This window comes from Dermacentor silvarum, chromosome 1 (assembly GCF_013339745.2).
Source record: "Dermacentor silvarum isolate Dsil-2018 chromosome 1, BIME_Dsil_1.4, whole genome shotgun sequence".
NCBI classification, from domain to species: Eukaryota; Metazoa; Arthropoda; class Arachnida; order Ixodida; family Ixodidae; genus Dermacentor; species Dermacentor silvarum.
In genome coordinates, this window is record NC_051154.1 from 268,869,631 (window position 1) to 268,885,926 (window position 16,296).

The window sequence follows — 16,296 nt, forward strand, 5'->3', positions numbered from 1 at the left end:
TGTCTTGAAAACGGACCAGGTTTGGAGTTCCTGCTCATGATTGTGGAACCAGAGGTTCACAACGTCAGCAAGATAGAACATGACGGAACGTAACTTCGTTGGGTCATCCCACTTGTTGTGATCACTGGCGCGCTCATAGGTAGAGAGCCAATCTTCCACGTCAGTCTCACCGGCTCCGCTAAAGACAGGAGGGCCCCGCTGCCGCTGGACGGCGCCGCAAATGATGGGAGCGGCGGAAGCTGCAGGCGGATTGTCGGTAGCATCGAGCATGGTAGCGGCTGAAGCAGTCGGCAACGTTCGGCTGCGAGTTCCAGGGTGAGGTCGGGGATTGCAGAACCTTCCACCTGACCGAGCACTCGGGGTCAGCACCTAGCGGCAAGAAACCAAACCCCACAAGAAACTCTTGAAGGAAACAGCGTCCGACGAGCAGCGCCCGGCGTACTTTCACGGACGCGCCGCAGGAAATAACAGACAGGCCCAACCGCGCCCCAACCGAGCAACCAAGAATGCACCACGTGTAAAAAATACAAATTATACATATTACAACCGCCTTCTTTTTTTTCTCTCTCTCTATCTATCTTTTTTTCTTGCTTTGAATAAAATCTGCGAGAAACCGCAATGGCACCTCGGCACGATACTTCTACGAAGGGATGACCTTGCGGTCAAATAACGTGGACATGGATGAGCTCTGCCTTCTTCTTTATCCGGCGTCTCCATTTAAGCAAGTGCGCACCAACAATTGTTAGTCACCGATGTGGGATTCTGATAGCCCGCCGCTCATATGGGTGATTATTCCAAACAACAGGCCTTGATCTGTATCTTGCGGCCGTGACCCCAATCGATGGCTATACGCATTGAAGATACACCCAATAAAATACATAGGTGCAAAATATCGAGCCATACGATAATCTCCGTTCGCCATTGGTTGGCCGCCATTGCTAGCGGTGTGTCCAACATTACGATTCGTTTGCTGCTGCTCGTACGAACAATCGAATAGCTCGAGCAAAGGAACTTTCGTTGTGACTAAGGACGCTGAATACTTGAAGATCTAAAGATAAGATAAGAAATGCTATCCTTATTGGCCGCTTTCCAGATATTCGAAAAATGCATTTAACTGTATCAGCATAGAAAAACAAAGGGAGATGCAGTGGCCGGTCAATGCAAAGACATGTTGCTTGAGCTGGCGGTACGCTAGTGCCAACTGTATAACACATGACCCACTGTTCCATTTAATCAATGAATCTTGGCAGCTTTTGGAATTCTCATATGCTCATCCTGAAAGCTGTTCACGTGCTGTTTTTAGGGAGGGCAGAGTGGTATACTGCATACCTGTATACTTGTCGGGGACACAGGGGTTCAAGCGCCAGGGATATATACATATATACACATATATACATATATATATATATATATATATATATATATATATATATATGCTCCGGCTTGAAACCAGTTTGGAATGGCTAACAATTCTTTAGACACTTATCAAAATCACTGTGATCGAAATTGCTGATCAACATTGCAGAACGTCAATATCAAACATTGATTTTTCATACCCACTCACCGAAACCTTGGCGCCGCACTGAGTATGACCTCGAAGAAAGGGCACCGAGGGGCCCGATTTTTATTAATCATATCATAAGAAGCCAACAAACATTAACGCCAAGGACAACATAGTGGAAATTACTTGTACCTACTAATTGAATTAAAGAAATGATAATTCAATTAGTAGGTACAAGTAATTTCCACTATGTTGTCCTTGGTATTAATGTTTGTTGGCTTCTTATGATATGATTAATAAAAATTGGGCCCCTCGGTGCCCTTTCTTCTCGTTCATTACATAACGAGGGCTCGAATCCGGCAACATTGATGCCTTCAGGTAGCATATGTGAGTTTATTGACCAGTTGCCAACACCCAAAAAAGATAACGTGCTCGTGACGCCTGCGGCAGAAAGGATGTTCCACATCCGCCCCAAGGTTTGTGAGTGGTGGCGCTGGCTAACATTCCCAGGGTTAATTCTAGCTGTAAAACATAAATACCCCAGAAAGTGGATGCGAAAACGGTTCTGCGGTAGCTCAATGGTGAGAGCATCGCACGCGTAATGCGAAGACGTGGGTTCGTTCCCCACCTGCGGACAGTTGTTTTTTCATTCATTTCCATTAATTTATCATTTCTTTAATTCAATTAGTAGGTACAAGTAATTTCCACTATGTTGTCCTTGGTGTTAATGTTTGTTGGCTTCTTATGATATGAGTATGACCTCAGGCATTTTAAAGTATCCATTCGTACTTGTGCCATTGCGGTTCATGGAAAGCATTAAAATATTGCTAAGTTGACTCTTGTTCTTTTAGCATGCCAAATATAGTCATTATTTAGTGGTACAAAGAGCAACGCAGAGCTGGCCAGTGCCATATAGAGCAAGTTATTAAAACGACCGAAATTCGTGTTGCGTGGTGTGAAGGCAGGAAGAGCCTTGTCTATAAGGGCCAAGGTGACGAGGATAATACGAGCTCGTACGGGCCAGTTACAGTAAGTTCAGTGATGTATAGGATGGCAAGGCAGGCCCTAAAACTCGAGCTGTAGAAGTGGGTGGAGAAAAACAATACACTGCATGAGGCAACTAACGAATGGTTTCAGACAGGGAGACGCTTAGTTGGTAATATCTTTGTAATAACGCAGGCCATAGAGAATTCAAAAGTGCAGAATAGACTTTTATGGATGGCATTTCTAGACATTAAGGAAGCGTACGACGACGTAGACGGGGAATTGATATGGGATATTCTAAAGCGCTAAGGCATAGGTGACGATTTCGTGAAGCTGCTAAGGTAGATAGAGAGAAACAATCGAGTACAAATTGTATGGCAAGGCCGAAAGTGTAATGGAGTGATGTAAATCCAAGAAGGACTGAAGCAAGGATGCAATATTTCACAATTCTTTACGCTTTATGTTATGGGCATAGAAAGACGACAGCTTAACTGACAATTGGGGTTTGATTTGTCATACATGCGTAATGGACAAATGGTGCAACAGAATGTTCCTTTACTAATGTATGCGGACGACATCGTGTTACTAGCGGACGATGCAAGAGATTTACAGAGACTTCCCGAATATGTGTGGTAACGCAGCGAGAAATACAGTCCTTACGTTTAGCACAGAGAAACCAGGAAGAATTATTTTTAATAAAGGTACGCGCAATTACGTGTTGTCAATTCAACGGCAAGTCATACCCGTAGTCAAGCTTTAGGGATACCGCGGCGTATACATAACGAAGGAAATACTTATTTAAGCATCCACCAAGAAGATCTGAAAATAAAGGGGAAGCGGAATGGAGCAATAAATAAACATACAGCATTTTTTCGCAATGATAAACACATTTTGCGAGTAATTAAATACAGTTCCGCGTTTAAATCACAAATATGTTCGGGGTTTGAGATTGAGCAGAGGTCCACGGGACGACTGTATTTGTGGGCCCAGGTAAAACCACAGATGAAGGAGATTAAGGTGATACGGGTTGGGCTTCTTTTGAAGTAAGAGGAGCGCAGAACAAAATTAGTTTTGAAGAAAAACTAAAGAGCAAAGATAAAAAGAAATGAGCAGCTAAAATGCCCTAATATTCGTACCTCAAGCGTGGCCATGCAATGGAGCAAGAGGTAAAGAAAGTTGTCAACTAAGTGCAGGGTAAATGAAAGTATAAATAGACACTGAAGAGCCAACAAAAAGAAAGAGAAACACAGACCGTAAATTGGATGCAAAGCATAAAGATAAAGCAGACAATGTAGACGGTCAAAACAGGCTCATCGTTTAGGGCAGTGCAATTGCTTGCGCTTGATACGCAATAATCGCCGGCAGCAGTTTGCGCGTCGTGCACAGCACTAACGCGCGTGCTGCTAAGGCCGCCACGATGCTTGACCCAGCAACCGATGAACACCTTCGTTTACCACTGACAGAGTATCATGCATAAACTGAAGGAAACTGCGGCGCTTGTATCCACGGAAGCTGCAGGCAGGGTGGTTCAGCGATCATGGGAATTATGGTTAGTACATAGATTTCCCTTAACCTTCGCCATTATGGCTTTAACTCTTTCCCTACCATGGGGAAAATATAAGTTTTTAGGGGCGAAGCTCCTTAAAGCGGCACCCGTTCGTCCCTCGTCGTAGTAGTAGTGTGTAACCAGTCTGAGAAAAATGAGAAAAAAAATTCCGAAGTTGTGTCCGTAGCGCGGAATCGAACCAGGGACCCCTCGCTTCCGAGCGCGCGGCGTTAGCCCACTACGCCACGAAGCACACATAGACACAAGCACCACGATGGCAATAAATACCCAACATTAACGAAAGGCCGCGTTTCTAGCGCGTTTCTAACGCGTTTGTGCTAGCGCGTTACGGCCCGTGTAAGAAGCTGGTGTAAGACGCTGTGGCCTCTCCGCCTTACCTTCAACGCGCTTCGAACGCGCTGCCCAAGGCGGTGGCAAGTCAAGTTCAAGTCGAGGAGCGTTTATGAATACGGGGGGTATACTCTCTCAGCAGTCATGTGATGGCGTCGGCAAACGCGGTGCACGTTCCGGCATGTGTAAATGGCTGCGTAGGACGCTGTGGCCGCTCCCCCTTACTAGAGAGTACTGCACGTCTCTAACGCGTTTGTGCTAGCGTCCCCTTAAGCGGGAGATCGATGATTCCCTCCGGAGCTTCGCCCACTCATCATCATTCACCCCGTGGATATGCTGTGATTTTTATTGCGATAGCAATTATATGGACACTTCAACCGGATTTCTGCCGTCGGCGTCGCCGTCGTCGTCGCCGTCGCCGTCGCCGTGAGGTTCCGTATAGATAAAATCTTCGCCGCGCGCCGTATGCCCCAGCGGAAGCGTGCGGGGACGCGCGCTATCACGGAGAGCGAACGCACTCAATCTCCCACGCGCAAGCAAGGAAGCGGAAAGCCAGCGCCGGAGGGAGCAGGGGGGGGGGGGGGGCACTTCTCTGCCAACAACCGCGCTCGTCGCTCGTCCGCACAGTCTCTTATCTCTCCCACGCGCAAGCAAGGAAGCGGAAAGCCAGCGCCGGAGGGAGCAGGGGGGGGGGGGGGGCACTCTTCTGCCAACAACCGCGCTCGTCGCTCGTCCGCACAGTCTCTTATCTCTCCCACGCGCAAGCAAGGAAGCGGGAAGCCAGCGCCGGAGCGCACTTCTACGCTGCCAACAACCGCGCTCGTCGTTCGTTCGACCGCACCGTCTCTTATCTCCACACGGCTCTGACCTTTATGCGCGCTCAGTTTCCGTTGAAGCGATAGACCCCACGTACCTTCGCTCGCTGCGCGGGTGAAGGTACAGTCAACCACAAAAGTTTGCGGACCACGCGAGTGCGTGCCAGACTGCCTATCCGCGGCACCTAGCGGTACGCCACCTAGCGGCGACAGGGGCGCTCTCCCGGATATGAGCCCTCTTGGTACTCGCCTGCCTGTTAATTTTTTATTCCCGTGCATGACATTGTTAGTTCGTTGTGTTGACGCAGAGCGCTGTCTGCGATAAGACCGCCACATATCTGGCTTGATAGCAGTATCGGAGCAATCACTGCAACCTTTGTCGACTGGTGTGCCAGTGGGTAGATAAGTTTCACGAAGCGCTGCGACGATTTTTTTACGCGACGTTTACTGGCGCACTTTGGTTGGCAGCATCTTGGTCCAATGAGTGTTGCTGCTTCTACGTCTTGAGAGAAAGGGTAGGGAGGTGTTTCACTGTCATCAAAAATAAAGAAAAAAGCGGATGCATAGAAAATTTTCTTTCACACATAGGCGCATCTTCGCATCAGTCGCTGAAAACGTAGTAGACTTGCTTCAGGCCACGTGGTGATTTCCTATTTGGAAAGATGCCGCTGCGTGTTCCACTTGACGAAAGAAGGCACATTGTGCGTTTATTTATAGAGGGAATACCTCAGCGCGAAATCTGCCGCCGAACCAACAGGAGCCGGACTGCCGTGAATAGGATTATTCAAGCTTTCCGCCACGATGACAGATTCACAGATATGGAGCGCAGTGGGCGTCCAAGGGCCACGACTGAGGAAGAGGACCGCCTGATTACGGCCGCCATCGTGGCTGATCCTTTTCAAAGTGCAGAGGATATCCGAGAAGCGCTCTCGCTCACGGTATCGTCTGAGACTGTAAGAAGGCTGAGTGAGCTTGGCCTGCAGTCTTTCGTAGCAGCACAGAAGCCCTGCCTCTCAGACAGCCAGCTACAAGAACGACTCATGTTCGCTACAGCAATGAAAGATTGGACAACAGAGAAATGGGGCGATGTCATCTTTAGCGACGAGTCAACTTTTCCACGCGCTGGGACCAACGGAAGCGGGTTTGGCGTCCACTAAACTGCAGGTGTGTTTACAGTGTATTGGCAGTTAATTCACGAAGCTAATTCTGCATCACAACATGTTTCACGTAAAATGAGCTTTTGGACATTACGAGATTTTTCTGTAGTGGTATTATGTTGAAAACATTAACGATTGTTTCATAGTACTACTTACTCTGAAGCTAATTAAAAGCTGCCAGTGGGTCTTTCAGTACTATCTAATGATGTTTGCACGTTTTCTATTGCAACTCTATAACAGCATTATAAAGTTCATACGCAAGAGGAATCACAACATTTTTAGACGCGCCGCTGGAACCCAATTGTATGCTATTTCTTGCAGATATCTGCCTAATTACACACATAGTGTTCTATCCAGTGGACGGTGTTCCGTGAGGGTGTGGGGAGCAATCAGCAAAGATGGCCTTGGTCCCCTTGTGCGTCTGGAAGGGCCCTTCACTGCGTCACGGTACTGCGACGTCATCACTAGACACCTCGTTCCGTATGCGCTGGACGGTCCCTTCAGCGACGGCTGCTATTTTTTCAACACTACCGCAGCCCGATCCATAAAGCACGTATCGTCCAGTCATTGCTAGAAGAACATGCTGTTTGCCAGCTTGAGTGGCCTCCATGTGGCGCCGACGTGAATCCCATAGAAAATGTCTGGGGCATGTTGAAGAAACGGCTGTCCACACGAGCCAACCGCGGCCGCACGGCCGATACGCTGTGGCAAGCGATCGCACAAGAATGGGAAAGCCTGCGTGGTCGACCGGAGATTACTGAATCTTTGTACGAGTCGATGCCCACACGCATCAATAAGGTGCTAGAAAACGGCGGACATTTCACTTCCTACTAGATCATTGAGAGACCTATGTTTCATGACACTTCTGTAAATGTCTTGTGAATAAATTCATCCCCTTCAGACACGAATTATGATGCACTGTCTGCAAATGCGTCAAATGCGCATGGCATCATTTCAAGACGCTCACTATTACATTCCAAGAAAGAAGACGAAGCAATGTGCTGTTTTGTGCAAGTTTCAGTAAAAAAAATTAATTAGCGTATAACTCATTATCTAATTATTCTGAAATCCGTCAGCTTCAATGCTTGCATAAAAAGAATCAACTATTAGGCCCGAAACGCATGCACACTTGCTTTTTCGGTTGTATTCGTGTCGACCGGAGAAAAAAAATACTCTTGACGTTGGTCTTGGAACGCGGCACGTCGAACGATTGTCTGACATGGTCGTGTCTCCAGCAAAGTGATCATCTGCAGCAATACGCAGGACAATGAAGTTAACTGACCGCTAGTTGTCCCATCAGGAAGCGGACACGAATGTGCACACTGAGTTTTAGGTCATTTGAAGAAACACGTGGCGTGGGACGCGCCACCGAAGTTCGAGTCCCCAAACAAGGACGCCGTGTCGCAAAGGGTTATAAAAAGAGTCATCGCACTCGATTATTTCTTATTTTTCTAAATGTAACCACTATAGCAGTGCGGTGGTTCGGGCTTTGCGCAGCAAAACCTGGGCGCAGGCGATCAAATCCCGGCCGCTACTGTCACTTAGCGATGGGGGAGGAACGGAAAAATTCTGCCTACTGACTAAGCATCTGTGTCCCATGGCTGCCTCACCGCTCACTCACGCACTCACGAAAAAAAAAAAAAAAAAACAGCGCGGCTACGCGAAAATAGAACTGATAACAGCCGAAGAATACGCTCTCTGATTACTTGTACTGATATTCTGCTCTCAAAATATAAGCAAGTAGCCCTGGCTAACAAAGAGCGCGTCACGTTGAAAGAGATAGGTAGAAAATATTTGCGCACAGTGCGAAAATAGACAGGCCATAGATTTAAGGAGGGATGCGTCTTCAACGTAGCGCTGCTGTCGATCGCTGGTGACGTAGCGGAAGTGTCGCGAAGAGGCTCTTGGCCACGCGCTCGCGTGGTCCGCAAACTTTTGTGGTTGACTGTACGTTGCGCTGCCAGCGTTTTGACAGTCGTTGGCTGCAGTCATTCAGTGTGATCTATTGATGTTTGTTTGTGCGCGCTCACACCACGCTTGTTCATTCAGTTAGTAATAGTCGGGCCACATTTTCCAACGCACGCTACACATGCAATGCTGCCCAGATCGGCAGTGCAGCACTACAGGTGTGTCCCTTCGCACGCGCTGCCCACGGTAAGCGCTTCTCATCAACACCACCGTTTCACACGCGCCTTCTCGTGGTCATCGAGTCTCTCTTCATGTCGGTCTACTTACGCCGCAGCACACCTGCTTACTTAATGAGCTCATGTTTACTACAATTCATATTGCTACCAAAGCCGTTCACCTTACTTCGTATGACATTGCTGTGTTGCTATCGCATTCATTGCTTCGCCCTTAGGGCGAAACTGTGACATTTTTTTTGTATGTTACGACAGATGTTCTTTCTGAAAGAACTACTGCACTCAATATTTAATGTAATACATTAACAGAAAGAAAATGAATGCACTTTTCACGCATAAAAGTTTTATTAACACGATGTATGTGATACAAAAGATATCAATTGTGAAAATCAAGATTGTGCGATAAAATGAAACAAAGTTTGTAAACACACGCTTGTATTTACTAAGAAAAAAAATGTTAAGAAAATGATCAGATATAGAAAATGCATTGCCCTCTCTTATGCACTATCTCAGAAAAAAATCTAAATTTATTTAGATTTTTTCGTAAACAGCGGCACAGGTAAAATTAAAACAGGTATTTCGCTACAAAAATTTCACTGCAAGCACTACAGTTGAGCGTGCTGGGCTGCGGCCGCCTGATGTTCCGGGCTGGTTGGCGTCGTCGTCGCTTTCAGACTCAAAATCCGACGAAATGTCAGGGTCCTCTGACTCTCTGCTATTCGAGGTATCGATAAGATCGGCCACAGAGGCACCGGAATCACGATATCTGCGATCTCCCAAAGCGCGCGCGCCGTTTCCGGAGCCGCACATTTTAGGTTCTGCTTTGACGATCGCGAAACTTCGGAGCGCGTTTAAAAATCACCGCTTGGTGGGAAAAAAGCGAACTGTTTAGAAAACAAAACTATAGTTTCTCCCCATTCCCGCCCGATGGCACTGCAGTGTGTCCGTGAGCGGCGCGGAAGGTCACGAAAGCGTCGTTTCAAACCATCGATAGAGAGCTAACCATGCCCAATGGGCGCGATACGGAAAGAGGTAAACGACTCCGTGACATTGGAAGCTGATCATGTTCGAGAAAGTACGGCGGTATCTATAACGAAATAAACACTATTAAAATTATCCGACAGCAGGATATGAACAGAGAACCTCACACAGAAGCTTCACATTGACACTGTGACGCCGCAGCTATGGAGATCCAGACCAGCTGCAATCAGCCGCGATTATGCGAGTTCGCATAGTCTTATTGACTTGTGGTGTAAGAAAAGTATGGATAGCTTTAATATTTATGATAACGAAGAGAGATAGAGTGTAACAAACAATGCCATAAGATCGCCTGAAGTCCCAAGGTCGAATGTCGGAGAAATCCATCTACTATACCCACCATTCCCATCGTGGCTGAACGATGGGATCGGCAGAGTTCCTGAGATGGGATCGGCAGGAAACTGAGATACCACTGAGACTACACTAGTGTGCTCCCAGAAGGGACAGTATAGTGAGCGCGGGTGCGCAGTCACATTATGTTTTTCACAGTTCGCGGGCTGTTTTCCCGCAAAAAAATTACGACGCGATGTGTACCTTGCTGAAGACATCTCGTTTTGGACGTGTTTTACGATTACCTACAACCACTTGATTGACATCTTGAGAATTAGAACAACAATCAAATAGTTACGTAATATCAAGGACTAAACAATACTGCAGTTCCTGAACAAGGCTTTCAAAGAGATGCACCAGGTCTTATTCGCGTAAAATTATTGGTGTCTTTCTTTAAATCTGGGTGCATGATTCCTGGGACACCGCGTATAGAGTGTAGTGAACAAAAATATATTTTAAATTTGGTTCTCAGAGCAAAAATGTTCAGAATGTCGGCAATGCATTATGGCAGGGCTAGCCTGTAGTCTCTTGAGTGCGCACTTTCATCTTATGTTATTCGCACCTCATAGCCCACCGACCTTGCATTAGACATGCGTATTGCCAAATTGTATTGTATGGAAACCATGTATGTCAACCATTTTTTTGAAAACAAAGCTTTCTCTGGAGAGAGAAAGTCTAACGATAGGGGGACAGGTTAGTCGAACTCTGCATCCGGCTTGGTATATATGCTACTACAGCTTTATTACATAACGATAGATCAAAGGACGCGACAAAAGAAACATCAAACGCACACACATCCACTCGCAAAATGCGGAAAGGAGCAAGTGAGCACCATAAAATACCAAAGCAGAACGTGAAACTTTTATAAAAGCGTCCATAAACGACAGGTTATCCATCTGTGTCGCTTCGACTGCATCGCAAAGGAGGATTAGTTGTTGCAAATATTTTGTACGCATGTTCTTCTTGACGTTATAGAGCACAGATTTGATTGATTTATTAATTCATCGCCAAATTTATTAATTTTTTATTGTGGTTGAACCTCGGCACGCGTGTTCATAAGTCGGCTAGAATGTGCACGGTAAGCGGCTTCTTCAGGTGGGGGCTAAATATTTCGGGCAGAAGGGAAAAAAATTAAGAAATGGAACCGCTCCAGCCAGCTAGGGTATAGACGCAATGGGCGTTGAAATAAGGTTCTGTGTTTGGGGGATGTGCCCCGCAACAATAGACATCTATGTGCACCCAATAATGAACACAGTAGGCTGACGTCGCGGACCTTCGCTTATTATGGACAGCACACTGCAATACAGACGTACAGCGTTCTGCTCTCGCGTTCGCTTTGCTTTTTTCAAAAATCTGCAAGTTTTATTTTAATGTCATGAAATGGAATTACGCGGGAAACAGTGGTGCGTAAAAGTGCTTGTACCTATGCATGTCCTTACTTATTATCAAGTTAATAAGTCGTGGCTATAACTCAAACAGTAGGAGAATTTCCACCCCATTATTGCTTGGTTTACTTAGACGGCTTATAATTAACGCTGTTTAGTTTGGACGCCGCATTTCACGCAATCGCATGGGCAAGCCACATTGTGTAATTTGGCAGCTTGTGTAGAGTCACATGCACGCGTATCTTTTGATGTGCAGCGCTCGGAGCGCCAAGCGGCGGGCGGCAGCGCTGCGGTCCAGCTGCCGGGGCCGGCAGAGGGAGCCCATGACCGGGAGTCCCCGATGCGGCAGAGGCGACGCCGCGGAACACGCGGGGCTTCCGGCGTCTCATCGAATGGGCCCAACGCTGGCCGGGTAAGTTATCATGCGTTTCATTGCGGATGAGCATCCTTGCTTCTTTTGTTCTTAGTTAGGAGAGCATTACGGCGCGTGCATAGTCTGAAATTTTATCGGGCGTGACCTAATTCACCTTGGCAGGAATAAAGTCAGTTTTAATAGCTACGTACGTGGGCGACGTAGGAAGAAATGTGAATTTGTGTAAATTGACCTTCACCGCGATGCGTGCCCCAAAGTGACTGTACAGTCTTTCTGAACCACACAGCGGGTCACGACGATACCTCGCAAGAGGAAAGCGCGTGTTTGGAGGTGTATAATAACAAAAGATGCCGCTGAGTCAGTGGCGTAGCCCGATATTGTGTGCGGGGCTCACGTTGCTGCGCGGCCTCCTCCTGATGTAATTTTTCGATTGATCAAATACACGAATAGTAACTGCATTGCCATTGCTAATGCCATTGTATATTAGATGCTGCCAACAAATTATTCAGGCTACGCACTGTCAACGTAAAATATGTATTTTTTCATACACGAATATATTCGTGTCCCAAAAATTATGGCAAAAATCACTGATAGCAATGCTTCAGCGTTTTCTTGTCTATTTATTAAGTAAAGAAAATATCACATGAACTTTAGGACTATATCAGTTCGAAACCAGCAAAGCAATGCATGCAGCTGATATGAAAAACGTAAGGCCATGAAAAAAACAAGTTGAGGACATTTATTTTGATGAAACACTGTCATACAGGGTTCTTTGTCATTCAAGAACCTTGTTTGTATTTTTGTACTTATGCAACGGCCATGGAAAAACCTCAATGACGCGGTCCTTCGTTGCAATAGATTGCGCAGGAGCAGCTGTTACCGGTCATGTATTGTGATTACACCGAGATTATAGTCGCAAGAGTGAATAGATATAAAAGCAGGAGTTCTGCAAGTTATACATTACAAATGCGAAGATAGAATGACATATACAAATGCCAGGGTACAATTCTCGATAAAGTGCAACAAATTGTCGCTGAAAACAAGGTTCACTTCTTGTATACACAAAAGCTCGCAACAAGATATTTAAATATACCTATAAGTTTCCAGTAAATATACGTATTTAAGCAAACGTCAGTGTATATAATACGTCCAACAAGATATAAACATGTTGCGCCGTCACAGATAGTAAACTTTATCCATAGAAAGACAGACGATCCAGTCAAGAACGAAACTATGATACAGAAATCGTATCTATGATTTCTGTATCATAGTTTATATCATAGAAATCGAAACTATGATACAGAAATCGTTGGGCCATGCGGCGTCGTGACACCACTATATGGGTACAATAATAGACGAATAATGCAGAAATCATTACGAAAATGTGTAATTTAACTGCCTGTAGAGCTGCAACAAATATTCTGCACCCAAAATAAAAGAAGGGTATTGCTTCGGTCCAAAAAAGAAGCAAAAGCAGGCAGCTAAAAAGGAAAGGCCAAACGAAAACCATCGATGATGCGGTAAGTTGTACTACCCAACATCCGAGTGTGTTTGTAGGGAAACACCGCATGGGCCGGGCTTTCAATGAGCACGGTCGGTCAAAATTGTTATTGATGTCCTAGTAATTTTCATATTCGCAGGATAATTTCGATCATGATGCTAACTGTTAGAATAAACAGTGAAAATTTCTGTGGTTTTAAAAGCTAATGAACAGTCACACGTTTTGATAATTACGAGTTTATGGACCTGAAGGAATAGAGCCTTTTACTTGTATTGATTTTTTGCCGCTTCGCTATCTGAAGGACTAACTTGACTCGGCGGGGAAGTTTAGCGAAGCGGTCAATGAGTTCTGTCAATGCTGACGTCTCTGTGGGCGTATACAAGCGCCAGCCTAACCATGCGTTCTTCAGACATTGTATAGCGCAAGTATATTTTTAGTGATTTCATGTGAAAAAATATTTTCGTCTGCGCTGGCAGTGGTCGCTGGAAGGGTGACTAGAATCTGCAAGAATTTGTACACATTGACATAGAAGCTGCAGTCCCAATGAGATAGGCCTCTATTCGGTGCTAAAACCCTAAAAACACTCCTTCAATGTCGTTGGCATCATTGTTTAGGTACCTTGCCAAAACAATAAGCTGTTCGATTCTATCAATATCCGTCGTTTCGTAAGCAAGTATGGAGAAGCAGCCTGCAGCGTTTACTTTGGCGTCTAGACTTTCTTTGATAATTTCACCACCAATTTCTATAATTTAATTTTGTACATCTGGGCATAAATACGAGGCATTACTGGGGCAACTTTCCAAATGGGTCATCAGATATGCATCTCCACAATCAGCTCGCATGCGAAGAAGCGCTCTCAAAATACCAGTATTTTCAGCGGAGGCTTTGCTTAAATCCATAGAGTCCTCTGTCCATGGAGAGCCAGACCTTGTTGCCCTTGAAAATGAAAAAAAGAACTCCCTCAATACTAGGCCGTTAAGTTTCTTCGGTTTTCTCTTATTTTACTTTGCCTGCACTGGTCAAGCTGATCGATCACAAATGGCGTGCTTCCTGACAATGTTTGGAGAAAATATCAGCTGCCAGTTGACAGTCATGGTGATACTTAGTATTTTCGTGTGTGTGCAAGAATATGATCCCATGCTTCCATTTCTGGAACGGCTTGGACACGAAGGCTCCAGTGCGCGCATGTTGGCCCAAGTTTGTAAGAACACTAAACGCATAAAGTTGCAGGATTGAAAATCTAATGCACGCCTTTGGAAAGGTCAGTGCACTTTTCGCGTCAAAAGTTTGAGAACTTTATACCCTTAAGGTTTCGGAATTGAAATCCATGTGCTCTGTAGATTCCGCTGCGAGATGCCGCAACGCGCCCACTCGCTATCGAAAGGTCTTGAAAGTTGGTGCTCGAATGGGTCTCCTTACGTTATGTGACTCCAGGTGCAGGGGCATTGCCACGAAATCCAGCCCTAGTTGGCAATGTTCGCGAAATGTCGTTCCTAGCGTGAAAAAAACATTGTAGACGAAAACCAGAATGATTCGCGGCACCTGTGGTGCAAGCGAGCACGAAAGAATTTTGCGGGACGGGCTGAAGCCCCGTCAGCCCCCCCCCCCCTCCCCTGGCTACGCCCCTGCTTTGTTATGATAGGTACTAGCTTTACGACTGTCTGCCAAGAGCGAACGCGGTGTGCAGATGTTGATGATGATGACTGATGGTGTTTAATGGCACAAAGGACACTATGGCCATAGAGCGCCAAAGCAATAGTGATTGGGCCAGTCAGGGTGCTCGGTGTGGAGACTGCGAGACAATCTGTGAGAACAAAGGGTGACCTTCATGCTCACTGCTTACCCGCCCTTCACGCCACCTGAGCTGTCCGCAAATGGTCGTTACCATGCACGTTCATTGACGTGTTTTCTGCTCCGCTTTCAAAACTCATGGCCCCCGTCTCGGTAGTTGTGTCCTCGCGTGAATTATTGGAAGGATACTGCGATATGCTGGTACTCCAGACTAAATAGCTTTTGCGCTGGTCTTCATGTAATATGCACCAGTGGTTGCATAGAAAACAAATTTTCAGTACTTACTGCATCAATTTAGACATGCTTTAACTCAGAAATAAATCCCAAGTTGGTGATATATTATCTCGTTGAGAAACTGCAGAAAGGAGTATCATTTTTATTGGATTGTCGTTTCGTTTTCTGAAAAGGATGTTGTTCTGCGCTTTCCAGACAAATGAACGGAATTGCAATGAATGAGGATGCGAATGGATGTGATGCGAATGGGATTGAATGGGAGGGGAATGGAATGACATGGGTGGCGGAGCTAACCATCGTGGGACGTCCGCGACCGTAGACGACGCGGCTTCTTACGGCTACTCTTTAATAAACTATAGCGGAAACCTGTCTTTCTGACGGCTTTGAAGTGAAGCCCCTCATATTGCACAATTAATTTCGCACGCTTAAACGGCTTAGTTTACTGATAGTACCGTGAGCATCTTGCTCGGGAAACCACACGTGCGTAAGCATTACAATAACATCAGCTGCATGCGGGTGGGCAGCTTGTGGAGGATATATATGTGTATGTGTATGTGTGTGTGGTGTGTGTGTGTGTGTGTGTGTGGGTGTGTGTGTGGTGTGTGTGTGTGTGTGTGTGTGTGTGTGTGTGTGTGGTGGTGTGTGTGTGTGTGGTGTGTGTGTGTGTGTGTGTGTGTGTGTGTGTGTGTGTGTGGTGTGTGTGTGTGTGTGTGTGGTGGTGTGTGTGTGTGTGTGTGTGTGTGTGTGTGTGTGTGTGGTGGTGTGTGTGTGTGTGTGTGTGTGTGTGTGTGTGTGTGTGTGTGGTGTGTGTGTGTGTGTGTGTGTGTGTGTGTGTGTGTGTGTGGTGTGTGTGTGTGTGGTGTGTGTGTGTGTGTGTGTGTGTGTGTGTGTGTGTGTGTGTGTTGTGTGTGTGTGTGTGTGTGTGTTGTGTGTGTGTGTGTGTGTGTGTGTGTGTGTGTGTGTGTGTGTGTGTGTGTGTGTGTGTGTGTGTGTGTGTGTGTGTGTGTGTGTGTGTGTGTGTGTGTGTGGTGTGTGTGTGTTGTGTGTGTGTGTGTGTGTGTGTGTGTGTGTGTGTGTGTGGTGTGTGTGGTGTGTGTGTGTGTGTGTGTGTGTGTGTGTGTGTGTGTGTGTGTGTTGTGTGTGTGTGTG

At 46.2% G+C, this 16,296-nt stretch overlaps 1 protein-coding gene across 1 annotated transcript in view; it reads left to right on the forward strand.

Moving 5' to 3' along the window:
* The window catches only part of LOC119440238 (serine/arginine repetitive matrix protein 1-like), a 293,035-nt gene that overhangs the window by 175,028 nt on the left and 101,711 nt on the right, over positions 1 to 16,296 (forward strand). Inside the window, exon 17 of the mRNA XM_049661047.1 lies at positions 11,505 to 11,660. Within this exon, the coding sequence (XP_049517004.1) occupies positions 11,505 to 11,660 (156 nt within the window). The remainder of the gene's footprint in view (positions 1 to 11,504; positions 11,661 to 16,296) is intronic.